Source organism: Lactuca virosa, chromosome 8, assembly GCF_052849685.1.
Source record: "Lactuca virosa cultivar CGN04683 chromosome 8, Lactuca_virosa_CGN04683_v6, whole genome shotgun sequence".
Taxonomy (NCBI): Eukaryota; Viridiplantae; Streptophyta; class Magnoliopsida; order Asterales; family Asteraceae; genus Lactuca; species Lactuca virosa.
The window spans coordinates 187,209,568-187,223,219 of NC_136433.1; the positions used below are offsets into that span (position 1 = coordinate 187,209,568).

Consider the following 13,652-nt stretch of genomic DNA (forward strand, 5'->3'; position numbering starts at 1 on the left):
TCACTAATTTCATGCCTATATGTATCATTACGTGTTATTTAGGACTCATTTGTGCTACCGGACTTTGTTCGTGAGTATAACATCCTATATCGAATCTTCAATTGAATCACGCACATAAGGTGAGTTCATACCCCTATAATCTACCTTTTTAAATGGTTTTAAATGCTTTTAAGGGGGGGGGGGGGGGAGGGGGGAATACAAGTTGAACACGATTAAATTGTGTTAATATATACCTGTGATAACAATCACACAACAGAAATTCTTGTCCTTTGGTAAGTACCAAAAATCAATTCAAAAACTCATTTAAAAGACTTTAGGTTGTTGTTTATTATCAAAATCATATTCATTCATATATTTATGTATAAGTATGCTTTAACGGACTTAGGACTTACGCTTGATACCTTGACTCCCGTTCCTTGTTTGGTTGTGGGCATAAGGTAGAATCACTAGTCCGACAGTCGGCTAAATCATAGTTATACTTGCTAAATATATTCATGAATATTAAACCCCATTTTTAAAGTACAAGCTTAACTCAGTTTAAATACTGTTAAACTCTTTTAAATGTCTTATAAACTCTTTAAACTTATATTTGTCCAAAATCATGTTTATATATGTATAAGTATATAAATAAGACTTAAAGGACTTAGGACTAATGAATTGCCTTATTCCCTTTTCCTTGTTTGGATGTGCGCTTAAGGTGGAGTTATTTGTCCGAAGGTCGTTTCCTTCTTAATTATATATATTATAGATATAGGAATATAAAAGGTTACTTCAGTCAAAATCATTACATTTGTATCACGTTGAGCAAATGGGTACAATCATGAGAAATCATGCTAACCATATAGAACCTAAATTATAATAGGTATAATTTATGAAACAAACGAGAAACCTATTTTTAGTAGATAGGTATACCAGGTTTACACTACTTTGTTAAGAAAAGGATATATTTTGATCTTTACTTAAACCAGATAAACCAGAAATGTGAACCACTACTTCACGGCATAGCAATATACTTGTTATGTCGCGTTTTGTAACCAGAGTCTCCTGGAGGGAGAGCGGGCATTGTGTGTATAGATCTATACGGGATTGATAATCCCACACCTCGTTGCTAGCTACAGTGGGACCTACCGGTCTTTACGTGACAAATGTCACATTAGTTTCGACGCCAACAGGTCGTCCTGTTAAACACTAGTCAATCAGTATGGTTATAACCTTATCACATTTTGACCCTAATTAACTAGTTTAATAATAGGGTAGTTATTACACTAGTAGTTTATTTTTAAGAAATACTATTGTATTAATCATTTTCCACAATAGGCTATAAAACCAACAAGGATGTCAACCAGGTTAATATGGTCACCTCCAAAAAAACTTTGTACCTTTCACTTTCAGTTCATTTTCTAGTATTTGAAGTTACTCACAAGCTTCTGCAACAATTTGCTCATCTCCATTGTTGCCAAAAACCTTGAATAGTGTAAGAATGCACTGAAAAACTAAAAATAAATATAGGATCAATAAATGGACCAAAATATTGTTCTATCATCAATCATCATCATTATGATTAACATTAAATATTGGATATATGTAACCAGAGTACATGTTTTGGCACTCCAAAAGAAAGAAGATGATTGTAGCTTCAAAAGAATCGTTATACTTGAAAGCTAGTTACAATTTCTCAATCTATCCTTTAAAAAATGCTCATATGAAATCAAATCATGTATAATCAATCATGCACTAAGAATGACATAATCACATAAAAAACAGTAGCAATCAATGAGGAATAGGAGAGAATGATATTGATACCTTATCATCAATGAATTTCGCCCAAAATCGAGCAACAACCTTCAGATAAGGATCCCGAGGAAAAATCGGAACCCCTTTCCAGGCATCGTCAATGCACTCAACGATCACCAGAGACTCGACGATCACCAAAGACTCTGAGATCGCCAAACTGTTATGAACCAGCACCGATACTTTCTTATGAATAGTATTGTACTTAAAATGTCGACACTCTTGAAGATATTCTTACAACTTTTCGTATTTTATTTCCTTCATATTCAAAGCGATTTGCACTCTGCAAACGTATGTTAAAGGAGTGCAATAAGGTGGATTTATGGATTGTTTTAAGTTTTGAATTTGAATAGAATCTGATAACTGTCAAACGACCTAATTTTGAGGGATTACGATCAATACCACTTAATTAGGGATTACGAATTTTATTTAAATTTGCAAGTAAAATCATAGAAAATTACACATGTCATTTTTAGAGAATAGGAGAAAGAATAATCAAAATTATGAAAAAATGACACGTGACATAGAAACTATTCTTATATATATATATATATATATATATATATATATATATATATATATATATATATATATATATTAGTTTATAACCCGTGAGAACCACAGTTATAAAATTAATTAAACTTTCATATTAAAAAATCAAAACTATTAATCAGTTATTTTAAATAAATTATTACTTAAGTGATACTTTTTTAGTTATATAAAATTATAATCGTTGACTTAAATAAATACGTGAAGTTATATTACCTTATAATTTGTATTAATTTTTTTAATTTAACGTTATTAATTTAATATTAGTAGAGTGAGAAATTTTAAATTTTAAAATTTAAAATGGAGAATCAATTATTAATTTAATGTAACTAAAGTGGAAAAATTGAAAATTGAAATTTGAAATGCATAATTAATATTTTGACAAGTGCCATAATATGGGACATATAATATTAATGAGGAATTTTAATAGTATGACACTTGTCATTATGAGAATAAATCTATTTTTTTATTAGAATTTGGATATATATATATATATATATATATATATATATATATATATAAAAGAACAAATAGTTTATATTTTTATAATTAAAACAACACCTAGGATGTGGGAGTAATTATATATATACTTAATTGTGGGGAGGCTTGTCTACAGGAAAGTTTCTGCACTTCTGATTTTCGCCACCTAAGTTTTCTGTTTTCAGACTTTTGCCTTATCACTTCCTCTCCACCGCCTTTGACTCTACCGCCTTTGACTACCGCCCCTTTTTTCTTCGTATCTCAATCATTCTCTCTAGATGCTTTGCACTACCATACTATTCTACCTTCTTCCGATCACATATTGCTCACGTCTTTTTCCGTGTGCTTCATTGCAGTCTCATTCATCTCTGTTTTGCCTACCACCGCTCCTTCTTCATCCAACCCATCGAACCATCTCCGATCTCTGATCTATCTCGCCTAATCGATGGACGGTCTCCTACTCCTTTCTCAGTTAACCATCACCCGGCCGACCTCATTTCCACCGCCTTTCATACAGGTATAATCCTCAACCTGGGTGACCGCCTTGATTTCGTTCCACGATTTCCATCGGCTTTTCCATTTTCATCCAGATAGATCTTCATCCACTACCTCATCTCTCTACCGACTGGAAACTTCCTTTGCATATCTTTGCTGCTACGATGGTCGCTACCATCGCTTACCGCTTACCGCCACTCTCAACTATCTATTATCACCTGACGATTTGTTTCAACCCACCATATACCCTATCTTCCTTTCCTTAGCTTGCGTCGCATCCTACTTGCTGGTATTCTCCGGTCGTTGGTTTTCTATTATTACCTCGGGTTAGAATTCGTCGCCTCCTGCGTTTCACCTACATCGATCGTTGGCTTCGACTTCCCAAGGAAAACCTAGAGGAAAAGGGGCTTGGAGCCGAAGGTGGTTACTTCTTCAACATCTATGGAATTGGAACACTCTTTTGAAGGTATTCATTTCTCTTTTACTCTTAAGATTGTTTATTTATGTACATTACTCAAATGGTGTTTGTTTGTTCTCTCAGCACCATATTTCGAATAAGTAGATAATGTCTTCATCTTCTTGGGAGTAACAGAAGGCGTTCACTATGAAGTAATTGGGGCGTACTGACATCAAATTACACGTATCATCTTCTTCGGATCTCATGTTAGGTAAATTTATTAGTAGATTTTTTAATTTTGTCAAGTTTTTGGCTTACTTTTTGAGATTGCAGATATATTTCTGGCAAGGAAGCCATAACTATTGAAGTAGCTAACGATGGAGATAGACCAAGGTGGTTTCTTACTTCGAATCTATGTGTATTTCTGTAATTGTATCTGTGTTTCATCTTCTTGGTTTATCGCCTTACCAACATCTTATTAGCATGGTGTGTGATTGTAATGACTTATGTTAGTAGGCACAAGAACTATTTAAGGGGGATGCTTACACAATTTCATATTAAGTTACACTTGGAAGGAGTGGAATAGAAGAAAAAGCTTAAATAAAGAAGAAAGCAATACATGGGTGAAGCTTGGGAGGATTTGTAAATGGTGCTCCAACAGAACAAATTGTCAAGAGTTTTATGTAATTTATTAATGTCAGAAGCATAAAAAAGATTCTTGAAATGATTTCATCATAAATTATGATCTCTCATATTTACATAACTGTTTTCTTCAATTCTTGTAAATATTTTAACAAACATCTGTTCTGTTATGTAGATTGCTATCATCATGTACTTCATGGAAATAGGCCGTGAACAGTCAACCATCACACTGTAAAAATTGGATAGGTTCGATCTTTTTCCTCATTTTTGTTTCATCTTTTTCCTCAGTGTTTTTATTACTGCCTTAAGTTATTTACTTTACATTGCTTTCATGTTTTTCTATATATTTCTTTTCCTGTTTCATTTCTTCTTTACGACCATTTGGTTACAAAACTTTATGTGTTATATACATGTTATTAGTAGCATTTACCAACTTTTAGTTTTAATTAAATCAAATAGCATTTTATTTTGTTACTGTTCCAATTTTTAGCAATGTTCTTTCTATTTATTTGTTAAAAATAAACCCAAATTTCATAATTGTTAGCATTTTTTTTGCTGTGTTATTTTTGAAATAAAATTGACTGAGAGGACCATATGGTCTTTTAAAATTATTTCTTTAATTGACCGATATATTCTACTGGATTTTTTAAGTTCACCGACCTACTTTTGTTTTTATTTATTTATTTACAAGAATCATTCATGTTACTATTATTGCATAAAATAGCATTTTACTTTGTTAGTGTTCCATTCTTCCTGCATCCTTTATTTAAATGACCGTCATACCCTCCTAACTTATTATATATATATATATATATATATATATATATATATATATATATATATATTCCCTTTCTTATTCTATTTGGTTTGTAACCATATCAAATAAATTGATATGCAAATTATGTTAAATGACTAAAATTCCCAATATTGGATTTGTTTTTAAAAATTTTCAAATTTGTAAATTATGTTAAATGACCAAAATATATTATGTCAAAGGAAGGATGTGTGTTTTTTGGTCCCTGTTGCATGTTCCAGCACAACAATCACATACATCATAGCTTGAAATAGCATTGTACTTTTGTTCCTTTGAAATTTTTAGCATCATACTTTCATTTCTTCTAAAAGGGACAAAATATTAATCTTATTGTTGTCAATTTGGGACAGCTCAATAATATCATCATATTGGTAAAAATGTAATACGCAAGAAATTGACTTTTCTTATTTATATAAGTTACAGAGATAGAAATCAAAACAAAGCTATAGAAATAAAATATATTAAAAATATTTTTTATAGCATTATACTTAAAAATGTATAGTGCTATAACTTTATTTTAATTGTATTACTCAATTTTCTTAGGAGTTTTATTATAATTTTAATTTGGTAAGTCATCCCTGATTTGGCAGGACATCTAAGGCCACGTCACACGTGAATCGGATATTGGATCGGGTTTTGATTTGATTTTCTGATGTCATCTCTACTTTCTAGCTCAAGAGTCTTCTACGCAATGGCCATGTTCTACAGAATCGAATTGTGTTGTAGCATATAAAACTGGGATTAGGGTTTCTGATTCTGTAACCTTTGAGTGCATTCTGTAGAGTTAGGGCAACATTCATAATCTTCATTTGTTCCATGGGTTCAGTTGGGTTTTCAAAGGTCTAGAAATATGGAACTTTCCATTTGATTTTGTGTTAATCTTACCTTACTCTTGCTAGATAGGTGCTATATCCTATTCCTACCATTTAGGTTTGTTTCTGAACTTAAAACTCTTTTTGATTAGTTATTTTCTGATTTCTCCATTGTGAGAGCATTTGGTGGACAACTTAATGATGAATATGTATCTGCAATTCAACAGTTGAGCCATGATGGTAGGGGCTTCACCATTAGACTTAAGCTCCTGAAAGCTATATATGTGAAGATGTTTGTGTAATCCTCATAAAATTGATATTTACTAAAATCATTAATTGTTGTGTAGGTTGCACGTGATGAACATCTGTTAGAGAAGATTGGCAAGGATATATATATATATATATATATATATTCGCAATAACGCTTAGTGTACTAAATGTGGTTCGATGTGAACAATCGAATATAATGAACACGCCGTCGCCGCATGTTAATTAGAAGAAAACTACGTGATCTGGGGCTCTGTTGTGTTGTCTTCACCAGTAGAAATCATCAAGGTAAAAATCTAAACTTTTTCTATCTTGAGAATCATATCATATCACTTAACACATTGGTATGAAATTTGGTTTTTATCCAGAACTACACAAAAAAAAAATGTGATTTTTAAATTTATTTTGGATATTGGGATTTTTAGTTTAGCAAAACACCATGTATCTTCAAGAAAGAAATTACACACTCCTAAACCCCTTTCATTGTTTCTTAGGCACCCTTTGTTGCTTCCAACATCTACTCTGATTTTGAGTTCGGTTCTTCTCCCTTTAAATTTACGATTCTTATTTTGCTTGCTGGGGAAGAACACATGTAACAAGTTTAAAGGAATGCATGTGGATGAGGAGCTGAATGAATATTCAAGCTATAACTTCTTGCATGATCCTACTCAACACCTTCTCCCTTCAGGTCCCTATTCCTTATCATTCTATAATATTAATAAACACATTTCATATTATACTTTAGCAACTCATTTATAAAGATAATATAAAAGATTAGTCTTTATTATTTAGTTACAATGGAAGCTCAAAAGGAGGCTCCTCCAGGCATGCAATGTAAGGATAAGTTTTTGCTTCAAAGTGCATTTGCAAGTCTTGGAACTGCACTAAAAGATATCACTCCAGAACTGGTAATTACTTAATCTAATCATCACATTGTGTTTAAACTTCAAACTATTAAATTTGTATATAAAGAAATCTTAATAGTTTAATAAAGAATCAGGAAATCAAGTGGATGAATGCAAGTTAAAAATTAATTATGATGCTCCACCACTACCACCTTCACCAGTAAGAGAAGGATCTGAAGAGGGTTCTTCTCCAAGGGGTTCAATTTTTGATAATGGAATAGTAAACAATACTATAGAATCCAATGTTGTAAGTTTTAAATTATGTTTTTTATTACTATATGATAAATATTTTTTACCATGTAGATTACTTTAGACTTTAGAGAATTGACATTTAAATTTATGCATTTTAATTTTTGCAGGCTCCAAGATCATTTGCTGAAGAAATCAAAGGTTAGTTAGTTACTTTCATTTATTGTGTATTATTAGGACATTATACTTTGTCAAATGCCATGATACTACCATCACCACATCTTTTGAAATGGGTTGATAGGAACTGAGATATGATTATATTTGTGGGTAAGCTTCAATGTTATTATTTTTTTTATCTATCGCACAGTCTTAAATTATAGGAGTTATTTTTGTCTAACCCAAAGCATAGTGCACAACTTTGTTGTGTCCTTCAAGTTTTGATTTATTTATTTCTTTAAACTGTTTTATTGTTTGCGATCGTAATTTCAACATCTTTTATGGGTTTCAATCAACATCTTTTCTTCTTTGGTTGAATTAATGTTAACTTTTTTTCTAACATCTTTTATGTTATGGAAGACCAAGAAAATGATGAAAAGAAGAGAGAAGAAGAATAAGTGAAAGCCAAAGCCAAAGCATTGCAAGATTAAAGAGCTACAAAAGAAGAAGCAGCAACAACTATGGCAAAGAGTCAAAGAAACGCTATTGACGCTTTGATTGCTTCCAAGGAAGTATATAATTTATCAAGTTCATTGCAAGGAATGTAGTCAAATGGTTTAAAAATGAAAACTATAACCGGGACAAAAGAGAATGTGAGATTTTTTTTTAACATAAACCAATGACTGGATTAGCACAGGTATGCAACAGTTACCACAACATTAGCAACAAATGGTTGCTTAATCACTTAGGCAAAATCCAATGAATGGATTAGCACATGTATGTATGGTTGTAGTTGTATAAGACTACAACTCAATTTGGATTATATATTATTAGATTTAGAAAGTATTGTAATGTTGTAAATTGTAATTATTTGATATGTGCAGAATCAATTGTCACCAGAAAAGAAGGCTAAATGATAAATGGTTTAACAGAAACATTTTCACAAAGAATATTAAACAATTGATAACGAAAAGAAAATGTACAAAATTTCTTATTATAATTAATGATTCAGTAATAGTAGATATTAAATGGTTATAATGATTAAAAAAAAATTATAACACCAACTGACCCCCGCAAAGCGGGGGCAACTCTTTCCTAGTTTTTGGAGCAAATTGGCATTTTAGTAAATTACAAGTACCGGGTCCTTGAATTTGACTTTGAGAAGAGAAACAAAAATCTACTAAGGAAGGTCACATAAAAAACCCAAGAGAAGCCGTTCAAAAAAAAAATCATAACAAAAAGAAAATTCAAGAGCCGCAGTGGAAATTGGGAAATTGTGAACAAAAAGTTGGAAGAAACCGGTCACAAGAGTCTACAAACCCAAAATCGTAAGCATGACTTTTATTATGACGTAATGGTAGCGGCTGTGGACCACCTTGTAAATCTGTAATGAATAATCACACGAATCTATCAAGAATTCAAGATTAGACTCATATTATGTAGATATTGATTACTTTTTTGTAACGTATATTATTAAACGATCGACTATTTCAGAATTTTTATTCGACATCTTTTTTGGACGCTATCTCACAACTTACATTGAAAATATTTTTGGCCATAAATATATGATTACTTCAGAACTTAACCTCCCGTATTTTCATTTCCGGCTTGCATAAGTATTTCATAATATTGAGTATTTTGCAACTTTGATATCTCAAAAGCTTTTTAGAATTGTGAAAGATAAATAAATATGTATATAAAGGTAATAAGGTTGTTAAGAACATTCTAAATTTTGTTAAGAACACACCAGGTTCGAATACTTAGTTGAAAACGTATATGTGTTACGTTAAAAACTGATCATTTTAACAACAAAATGAGTGCTAAAAAACGATATAAATTTGCTACTTATTATTTTAAGAGATTTAATTTTTTGGTAATTAAGAAGCACAAAAAAGAAGCCTCCAAAAAATTACAATATATAGTCTTTAAAGTATCAATTCCAACAAATTAAAAATGGAGGAATAGAGATGGCAACAAGGTCGGGGAATACCGGAGACCCCAATCTCCATCTTCATCCCTAAATCCTCATTCCAATTCTCATCTCCGTTCCCATCCTATCTGGGAATATAAATGTATCGTCATACACACCCCCAACGGGGACTGGTGATCCCGAACGGAGAATAGAGGATCTTTTTTTTATTTTAAAATAAAAACTTTTATGTAAGAAAAACTCTAAATTTAAATTTCCAACATAAGTTTAAAGATTTTACAAAACATAAAAATATTCATAAATTGCATAAAAACTATAAACAATTCTTCTACCCAACATTAAAGACATACATTAAAAATCAAGTCGAAAAAAATTATCAAAGTGATATTTGAGACAAAAATTGATAAATCAATGAGAAAAAATATATATATAAAAGGTTAAACTAGATAAACAAATAAGAACAAATATAATTTCAACCAAATAATTACTAAAGAGTTGAGTTACTTGCATAAAATTATAGGTATTGTAAATTTCACTATAAATATATGTTTTATATTATTTTTATATATTAAAACCCACCGGGGTCGGGTCTAGGGTCGGGGATTAGGGGTATCCCATTCCCCATCCCCGTCCATATTCTCGATCAACTTAGGGTTCCCCCGATCACGTCGGGTGTGAGTTATGGGTTCCCTACAGAGTATGAGGATTTTTTCCATCCATACTTTTTACCACGCAGTAGTTCGGATGACGACATACCAATACAAGACTGAAAGTTGTTATTCTGGGAAAACTCTGCTAATGGAAGATACCAGTTCCAGTTACTCCCAAGGTGTGCACCATGTGTTACTCTAACCGCCCGCTCGTTGGTAGAACGATGTGAAAATCGTAACTGAACATCCATCTCCTCCTGGAACCTTTTCCAAAACTGATGCGTGAATCGAATATCCTCAACAAAGACTATAAGAACTGGCACCACATGCCTGGCTGCAAACTCTCTCATGTAGATAAATTTTTGTTACATTCGATGTAGGAACACAGACCCGACCATAACATGTCAAATAATCTTGGCTGTCTCGATCAACAGCCCAAATCTCGACTGAGACTCTCTCGTATTTGGCGTTCTCATTCAAAACGCCACTTCCTGTGCCTTTTGAAGGGTTTTATAGGTTATCAAAACATGTAAAGCAGAAAATCTTAACACTTAAGTTCACATGCAACCTACAATGATCTATGTTTTCTGTAATTGATAACAACATACAATAAATATCAAAAACCCTAGAGAAACCCTATGAAATTCAAAAAAATTGAAAAAGTAGGGTTTACATACCTTAAGATTTATTATAGCAAATAAAACTTTTTATTCCTTTCTTTTGCACTTCAGAAAGCTATCACCAAAAGTTTAGTACCTCTAATGGCTTGTACCCAAACCCTAACAACTAGAAGACAAGAAGAGAGAGGAGAGGGGATATCAAATTCGGTTATTCTCTTGAAAAATCAAGCGCACGATAATAGGTACCCCAAGTGTCCTATTTATAGTTGCTTAAGGAACCCCCTTGGAAACCAAAGAGTCTTTCGCATGATTAATTCTAATTAACCTAGAATTAAATCCAAATTAATTCTGATTAATTAATTAATTATTACGATTTCCAATTAATACATTAATCATATAATATATTAATGAAATATTTCAATTTCCAGTTAATTTATTATTCATATATAAAACTAACAAATTATCATCTCTCTCCAAATGTCATTCTACTTAGTTACTAGTTATGAGGGCAACCTAAAAAGGACTTTGCTTTTTAATTCAAGTATATACCAATTTAATTATGAGCTTAGACACCTTAACCCAACACCTTTCCCATCAACTCCAATAGAGGAGTAAACGTTGTCATTTGTAGACATAACCCTTAACAAGGAACTTTACTACTCCCAATTGAAGCAATATATTGATCGAAACTTCCTCAACATCCCGACAGAGACAATAGTTCTGATACACACATCCATACCACTCCAGCACTCGAGCTGTCTTCCTGACAATTAACACTTCCAACTATATGAACAAAGAATATCCTATACATTAGCTAGCGATATCCCCACGATACGCCCAACTCACACTCTTACATTATTCCTCTTTGCGCCCAAGGACTCAAATCTTGCACCGAACCATGCACCATGGTAGCCTCATAAATCAGTTAAAATACAATAAAACTAAACTAGTCTAAACAAGCACTCAATACGTATCAATTATACACTCATGTACCCTTCCTTTGGCTCACGACAACCCGTCGGTCTTGATATCATCTCAATGGCTCACGGAAGGACCGTGTTGTCCGAGCCAATCTTAGAGCTCTCTGCTCCAAGTCATGTAATTGACATTCTGTTTAATATAAACAAAAATCATCACCACAAATTCAAGGTTACTATTACACTATTCTCTATCTACTCGCTCACTAGTATCCTCGATCACCCTTCCTAATAGCATACGACATCCCTGACGCAATCATCTTTAGTATCTCATCGAAACTCAGTCCTATAGCAGATCCTGAAGCACCATTTCTCCGCAATCGAATAGGGAAAGCTTAAGATTAACCCAATTTAACAATAAACATAGAACCATGTAAACATTACTATACTCAGCTCCTTGGATTCCCCCATGACTTCTCTTAACTCGGGCGTGGATCTTGTGTTTTCGATAGTAGGAGCTCTGCTACTATCTTCCATGCCTGCTCCAAGGTCCATCCCGAAGTAACAAAGTCACTTCTTGTCGACAATTCTAGCACCCATGTCTACACGAGCATGTGCTAACACATCTCCTAACTCACTAGGAATCCCACCCCACCCTGCTATCAATCGCGGAAGAAACTTATACCGATGTCAACTAACTGTCTTACAAATACAATTACACGCAACAATAAAATAAATAGTCTTTCGACCGAAAGATCCTGCACTACAACAGTTAGACTCAAACGAGAGCTTCACAATAGAGCCGAATCAAGCATTCTTGTAACAGCCCAACTTTTTAGAAAATTTTTAAACTTTTTATTTTCATAAACATCATCCATAGGAAGTACAAAATCCCAATACATATCCATACTATTTTTTGAACTCAGAGTACAAAGAGCTAAATGTGAAAACACTGGAGAATGCATGCCACATCATCAAGTCGGGCCCTTGCCCTTATCAATAGAAGTACCTGAAACATTCAATAAAACTATAAGCACAAGCTTAGTGAGTTTCCCAATCACACAAATCATATAATCACATAATGTCATGCTCATACATAAACAAACAAGTTTGCCATGGACTCCCTCCATGGTCTTCAATGGAATGTCATGGGCTCCCCCCATGGTCTTATACCCTCATGCCATGGGCTCCCCCCATGGTCTTGCCAAGTGACATTGGCTCCCCTCATGGTCTTTACATAAACCCATACATAAATCAAATAGCAACCATTACACATTCCAAAACAAAACATCTCATATCAATTAATGGGCCAGCCTTGGTGCCTTCGACCCATGAGTGTGGTGAAAAGACTCACCTCAATTCTGCACGGAAGCTGACTAGGTCGGGACTCCAATATCCGCTCTATACAACCCTAAAACAGAAACAATTTCTTAAATACAACTCAAAATGACCCAAAACCCCTTAAAGGTTAAATTTGGTCAAAGATTAAGGTCAAAGGTCAAAGTCAACGTCCTGAGTTGACCCAACTCGTCGAGTTTCTCTATCACCCGAATAGATCGGGAAATATCCCATCAACTCGTCGAGTTCACTAATGAACTCGTCGAGTTGGCCAGAAATCCAAACTCTTAATGCATTAAGCTGATACCATCGAATCTAGGGAGTCCAAATCTCAGATCTCATCCAAAATGATGTCTAGAAGGGTAAAGTTTCTAACTTTACCCTTAAGAACCATCCAACTAGAAGTAACCTCAAACCCTAGGCTCTTTAGAGAGAGTCTTAATCCATAAATCCCTTGAACTCTCCCAATATAACCCTAAAACTCAGATCTAATGTCCAAAGGTTGGATAATCACGTAAAGTTTCCAACTTTACGTCCATGCAAGCTACAACTACCCTCTAGAGCTTAATAAGGACTTAATGAGGGACTTATTGCATGAATAGGGCTTGGAACTAAGAAAAGTTTACAACTTTCAGCTATGCGAAGTTATGAAGGGGTTAGATCTAGCATAATAACCCCTGGAACCTTCAAAATCTTGGCT

General features: G+C 33.3%; 1 protein-coding gene across 6 annotated transcripts; it reads left to right on the forward strand.

Moving 5' to 3' along the window:
* The first annotated feature begins 3,026 nt into the window (after window positions 1-3,026).
* Window positions 3,027-8,343, forward strand: LOC145132200 (vesicle-associated protein 1-2-like). Of its 6 annotated transcripts, none has more exons than XM_079066908.1 (12): window positions 3,027-3,781; window positions 3,857-3,983; window positions 4,046-4,105; window positions 4,229-4,395; window positions 4,530-4,600; window positions 5,759-6,220; window positions 6,328-6,535; window positions 6,742-6,935; window positions 7,040-7,155; window positions 7,232-7,399; window positions 7,512-7,542; window positions 7,918-8,343. In XM_079066908.1, the coding sequence occupies exons 8-12, from the start codon at window positions 6,857-6,859 to the stop codon at window positions 7,953-7,955; spliced, it is 432 nt and encodes a 143-aa protein (XP_078923034.1). In that variant the 5' UTR covers window positions 3,027-3,781; window positions 3,857-3,983; window positions 4,046-4,105; window positions 4,229-4,395; window positions 4,530-4,600; window positions 5,759-6,220; window positions 6,328-6,535; window positions 6,742-6,856; the 3' UTR covers window positions 7,956-8,343. The 6 variants fall into 6 exon arrangements, with proteins under 6 accessions (XP_078923034.1, XP_078923036.1, XP_078923035.1 ...); XM_079066910.1 differs by having other exon boundaries at window positions 5,759-6,098; XM_079066909.1 differs by having other exon boundaries at window positions 4,226-4,395; window positions 5,759-6,535.
* The last annotated feature ends 5,309 nt before the right edge of the window (window positions 8,344-13,652 follow it).

What these genes read in the sequence shown, in the direction of transcription:
- LOC145132200 (XM_079066909.1), top strand. Translation starts at nt 6,857, where the DNA reads ATGCATGTGGATGAGGAGCTGAATGAATATTCAAGCTATAACTTCTTG. An exon ending in AAGATATCACTCCAGAACTG is followed by an intron (nt 7,156 to 7,231) that starts GTAATTACTTAA and finishes AAATCTTAATAG; the next exon opens with TTTAATAAAGAATCAGGAAA. An exon ending in ATACTATAGAATCCAATGTT is followed by an intron (nt 7,400 to 7,511) that starts GTAAGTTTTAAA and finishes TAATTTTTGCAG; the next exon opens with GCTCCAAGATCATTTGCTGA.